This window comes from Schistocerca cancellata, chromosome 11 (genome assembly GCF_023864275.1).
Source record: "Schistocerca cancellata isolate TAMUIC-IGC-003103 chromosome 11, iqSchCanc2.1, whole genome shotgun sequence".
NCBI lineage: Eukaryota > Metazoa > Arthropoda > Insecta > Orthoptera > Acrididae > Schistocerca > Schistocerca cancellata.
In genome coordinates, this window is record NC_064636.1 from 25036053 (window position 1) to 25042416 (window position 6364).

General features: G+C 35.1%; 1 protein-coding gene across 1 annotated transcript; it reads left to right on the forward strand.

Moving 5' to 3' along the window:
• Positions 1 to 277: 277 nt before the first annotated feature.
• On the forward strand, positions 278 to 1694 carry LOC126108850 (zinc finger protein 99-like). The gene is made up of 6 exons (XM_049914217.1): positions 278 to 298; positions 356 to 492; positions 541 to 736; positions 831 to 1068; positions 1177 to 1367; positions 1434 to 1694. The coding sequence occupies exons 1-6, from the start codon at positions 278 to 280 to the stop codon at positions 1692 to 1694; spliced, it is 1044 nt and encodes a 347-aa protein (XP_049770174.1).
• Positions 1695 to 6364: the final 4670 nt, after the last annotated feature.

Genomic DNA, 6364 nt, shown 5'->3' on the forward strand with positions numbered 1-6364 from the left:
GAAAGGAAGTGGAGATAAACCATCACCTCACCCGACACCTTAACTAATTTTTAAAGGTTTGGATAACACACCCACAAATTTTTCTTTTGAGATCTAATTTTTCTCTTAACTGAATCAATATCAAGATCATTTAAACCTGCATTTTTTCGAGTAATTTAACACATAACTGATTTACACTTTTTCATTTAATGAATTGCTGTGAACAAGTAGCTTGCGCAACTGTGCTTTAAAAAGATTGTCACACACCTATTTTTAGTGTGCACAAGAAAGGTTTCAAATGAAGTCAGCAAGAATTCAGGTTGGTTAGTATTGAAATTTGTCTGGTTATTTTCCTTATAAAATGGTTTGACCTCAGAAAATTTTTACATTTCTGGTACAATGTCATGATAATTCCATATCACTAATACTTACTGAATGTGTAATTTCTCTTGCATATACTTGTCACATATGGCTTACAGGCCTAAATTTGGTGAATACTGAAATGTTATTCCTGTGTGTGTTATAAATCAGTATTTTAAAACATTTTATCTTCATTCTTAGGTCGATTCAAAATATTGATGAGAGCTGTTGCACATCATTTCAAGAAACTATTCATCAAGGAATGGTCCATGATAAGCTAAAGATTGAAGAGAAATCAAGACAGTTCACCACGTATGGTGCTAGTTCAGAAGGAATAGCTGTGGAAGAAGATAGCTCAATTGGTACTCAGTTAAATTATTATTCAAGGGAAAAGGAGGTCTAAAAAATTTAGCTGTAGTGTCTGTCTACGCAGCTTTCCTTCTAAATACAGACCCACAATGCATGTTTTCATCCACATTGATTGTGTGCAGTCACCGATATACATTTGTAAGTCGTGTGGTGAGGTTTTTTCCAGTTATGATAGATTGAACAAACATTTGAAAATAAGTGAGGCTGATCAAGTTTTATACGCTGGCAATAGTGTAGTGTTTGATTGTGATGATCACTGTGAAAACGACATCTTCTTCGAAAGTGATAAAGAAGTTTCCATCATGGGACAATTTGAGGAGAAGCAGTTTCATCCAAAGAGACTTGGAAACCTTCGAAAATGTCTGTAAATCACATAGGTAAAGCACATACTATCAAATCAGATGAATGTGATGACGATGGAACTGTATCTACAACTTGTAATGTCAGTGTGCACTCTGTTTTGCTTAGTGGAGACGCACCCCATAGATGTAATGTTTGTAGCAAATCTTTTGCTCAGTTACGTAACCTCAAGCTACAAACCGTCATACACACTTGTGAGCGACCACACAAATGATGTTTGTGACAAATCATTTACGCAGTTGGGTGCTCTCAAGGACCATTTATTAAACCACATCGGAAAGAGACCCCACAAATGTAAAGTGTGTGGCAAAACGTTTAAAATGTTTCGTACATGTAATGTATGTGGCAAATCTTTTACTCAGTAGGGTGGTCTCAAGAGCCAGGCGGTAACACACACTACTGAGCGACCACATAAATGCGATATTTGTGGGAAATCCTTCGGTCGGTTGGGTTGCCTCAAGAAACATGCATTAACACACACTAGAAAAAGAGCGCATAAATGTCAGATATGTGAGAAATCCTTTACTCGATTGAGTATATTGAACAGCCATATACTATTACATGCTGGCAAGAGACCACATAAATGTGATTTTTGTGCAAATGTTTTACCTGGTTTGGTACTCTAAAGACACATTTATTAATACACACTAGGAAGCGAAAACACAAGTCTGCATCCGTGGAAAATTGTTTGCCCAGTCCGGTAATCTCAGATCACACAAATTAATACACACTGGGAAGATGGCAAGATGGCGGCGGCGAGTGTAAAAGTAATTCGCGTACCCCCACGAAAAAAAGTAAATTTCGGTAGTAAAAAGAATACATGTGTAAATTGTAAGGGCGAGATCTCGAAGCTAAACGAACGAATATCCAGTTTACAAATGATAATCGGTTCTTTAAAGCTGGACATACAGAAACTTCATGCAGAAAAACGTGAGTCACTGAAGAAGCAAGAAGACTCGACCTCTGCACACAAATGGCAAACAATGACGGGAGAAAACTGCACTCGGAAAGTACAATCCCAAAATAGCAGTGAAACTTCAGTATGTATAAACAGTGAAACTTTAATGCATAAAAACTGCACTCAGAAAGTACAACCTCAAAGCAGCAGGGAAACTTCAATGTGTATAAACAGTGAAACTTTAATGCATAAAAACTGTCAAACTAGAACATATAACGACCTTGTGGGAGTATTCACTACTGAAGATTCAATGAACACTCCAGCTGAAGTCGAAAAGTTACGAAATGAACCACAAAAAGTAAACAAACCGTTGCATGGTGAACTTCCGACTGCTAACATTGTAAAATACGGAGAAATATGCGTGTTAGGCGATAGCCACGGCCGTGGAATTGCCGCAGTGCTAATGGAAAAATACAATTACAGGGCAAACGGTTTCGTGAAGCCTGGGGCTCCATTAAGTGAACTGAAAAACCTTACAAAATTACGTGAAGTAACTAGTTTGTGTAAGGATGACTTTGTTGTATTGCTGGGAGCATCAAATGACGTATATAGAAATGAGTCGTTCAAGGCTAGAACAGAATTGAGGAAATGCCTCAATACTTTATCTCACACGAATGTACTCGTAAATATCCCGCATCGTCACGACTTACCGAGGTGGTCGTATGTAAACAGTGAAATTCATACCGCAAACAAGAGTTTCAGTGAAATATGTTCTCACTTTGTAAATACAGACGTTATTGACATAAACAGTTTGGAGTGAAGGCTCCATACAGTTCACGGTCTTCGTTTGAATGCATTAGGAAAGGAGGTACTTACAGAAAAAATTTTTACTCGTATTTCGCGGTGCAATGAAGTACCCAGGACAAGTGGAAATCGATCGAAAGTAACAAAGCGTTATTTTCATGCAGCGAACAATATAGCCATCAACCAGTGTCAAATCACGAAATTGTTTAAAACCAATAGGCCAGAAAGTAACATTCAAGCTGGGAAACAAACTCAAATTACGAAATGGTTCAAGCCAAAAAGAAATGAAGCACAAATTTTGCAAGCTCCAAAAATACTGGAAGCAAACAAGCTGCTGTACGTGTGTCTTCCAGAACAAGGAAAGCTCCAGAGAGGAACAGTGATTTTTTATGGCTGGCACCAGGGAAATCACTTCAGCACCATCCAGATCCAGTGTCATCAAGAATCTAACTATGGATGTAAGTACACAACATCAAAGTGACAATGAAATATACAAGCCAGGTGAGCAAGGTGATGGGCTGCTACAGAAGAATCAAGACCTACCCTTTTGTGAGGATGGCTCATTATTAAATATTAGGTCTTTAAAAAATAAAGTTGATGATCTTAGTAGTAACTATATAATTGTAATATAAATGGTTTAATTGCAGAATACTCATGTGACAGAAGCTCTAAGTTAGATGAGCTACAAGTTTTTTTATCTGAATTTCTAAGTGTTAAAGTAATTTGTTTAAATGAACACTGTCTTAGTAGTGATACCATAAAAATCTTAAATAAAATTGAAAACTTCAAGGTAGCTACCAGCTTTTGTAGGATAAATAAGTCACAAGGAGGTTCATGCATACTCATTCATTCTGATTTAGATTACCGTGTAAGATGTGATTTCAATTGTTTTAATGAAGAGTGTATTTTTGAAAGTTGCTGTGTTGAGTTAAAGGACTTAAATGTTGTTATAATATCAATTTATAGAATCCCAGGGAAGGTGACAACTGAGCATTTCCTACATAAATTTCAGAGTTTGTTAGAATACCTCAGTAAAGAAAAGAGGGAAAAAAATGTGGTTGCTGCTGATTTCAATATCAATGTGTAGAATGTAACATGTGAGGTATCAAAATTTACAGACTTAATAAAGAAATATGGCTTCAAATTAAATTTTTCTGAATCTACAAGAGAAAATGCTCAGTCAGCCGCATCCATTGACAATATTTTAACGAATTACATATTTGAAGATGGATATAAATTTTGTCTAGATCTAGGAATTTCTGATCATTCAGCATTATTCATTGAGCTACCCAGAGCAGGTAGAGAAGTCCCATTTAAAAAAGCTTATGTAAAAAGGATCTTCAACCAAGAAACTTTGACTCTATTCCATGATAAGCTCAAGGAGACAGAATGGCACTTTGATAAAAATATTTCATGCACGGCAAATTTTGAAGCATTTCTAAAGGATTTTATAAGTGTTTTCAATGAAATGTTTTCACAAAAAACTTATTTTAATAAAATGACAAAATTAAAATGGATCATTAAAGGTATAAAAATCTCCAGTGCTAAGAAAAGGCAGCTACATAAGGAACTAAGACATAATAAAAAAATTGAATTTATTGAATATGTTAAACGATACAAAAGTACATTTAAGAAAGTTGTCAAAGCAGCAAAGCAAATGACAAATAAGAAATTAATCTTAAAACATGAAAATAAATCAAATTCAGTGTGATCGGTTGTAAAACATGAATTAGGTATCAAAGCCTCTAGACATGGAATTAGTACAATTAAGCTTGAAGATGAGATCATTGTAAATCCGGCTCAAATTTCAGAATGCTTCAATGAGTTCTTCATTAATGTAGTGAAACCAGAGGTTAATGTTGCAGATTATAGGAACAATGTATGTCCCTTTGGACTAAATCATAATTCTGAATGCCTCACAAAATTCAAAACAGTTTCAACAATAGATGTAGAAAAAATTATATTAAAACCAAAAAACAAAAATTCTGCAGGTTTGGATGGAATACCAGCAAAAGTCCTTAAATTTTTGTGTAAAATAATAGGATACCTACTATCTAAAACAATAAACCAATCCTTTGAACAAGGAAGCTTCCCAGAGATGCTGAAGTATGCAGAAGTAAAACCGTTGCTCAAAAAAGGGTCAAGAGAGGATATGGGGAATTATCATCCCATCTCCCTCCTTCCAGTCCTTTCAAAAATCTTTGAAAATGCTGCTGCTATGCAGATTCGAAATTTTATCGAGAAATATGATATTATTACGGAAAACCAATTTGGTTTCCAGCATGGCAAAAGTACTACTGATGCAATTAACAAGTTTATCAACAAGATCAGCACATCATTAGACAACCATAATAAAGTTGCAGGAATCTTTTGTGATCTCACAAAAGCCTTTGACTCTGTAAATCATGTACTGCTTATCTATAAGCTAGACAAGTATGGGATCAAGGATAATGTTCTAAATTGGCTTACTTCATACTTATCAAATAGGAAACAAAGAGTGATTGTCTCATCAAATTCAGCAAATTACTATTCAAAATGGAAAACAGTAGCCCAAGGTGTCCCTCAAGGCTCGATTCTAGGACCTATTTTGTTCTTGTTCTATGTTAATGATTTACCGAACAATATCCCTCTATACATAATAAACACAATGAACAAACTAGAAACATGGTTCCAACTGAATGGATTAAGATTGAACATCCCCAAAACCCACATGGTCCAGTTCAGAACAAAACAGTCAAAGCCCCGAGAAATTAAAATAGCTCATAAAAATCAGGATATAGAAGAAGTAGATTCTGTAAAGTTTTTAGGGTTAAACCTAGATAAAAATTTAAATTGGAATAAACATGTTGACTACCTGTTAAACAAATTATGTAGCTTTGCATTTGCTATGCAAATATTAGCTGGTGCAACAGACATGAATACAAGGAAAATTGCATACCACAGCTACTTTCAATCAGTTGTAAGGTATGATATTATTTTTGGGGGAAATTCAAGCAATATATTGCGCATACTAAAGCTACAGAAAAGAATAATAAGGAACATGTGTACCGCACATCCAAGGACATCATGTCGCCCACTATTTGAAAAACAGTTATTAACAGTTCCCTCCTTATACATCTATGATATTATCGTCTTTCTACATAGCAATTTAGAGTTATTCGAGAAAAATGTTTCAATCACTCATATAACACAAGAAACAAAGACAATTTTATGCTTCCCACTCATCGGTTAAACCTATATGCGCAGTCTCCTCAGTATATGGCATTGAAAATTCATAACAAGCTAAAAGGAAAGAATGTCCTGAGTATGAACCTAGAGACACTGAAAACAAAGCTATATGATATACTTGTCAAACGCTGCTACTACACTGTTGAGGAGTTCATGAAGGATGAACTGAACATTTGAGCAGGAGAAATTTACATATAGTCTTGTGTGTAAATGTAGCTGTCCTTCACAAAAGGGAGGAAAGAAAAATAAAAGTTTATATTAATGTTAAAATTCTTTGTACCAATTAGGCCTAAGTTGTGTTATCCATTTTTTGACGTGTTTCCTGTACACTAATCATATGATTAGAAATTGTATGAGACAAATAAA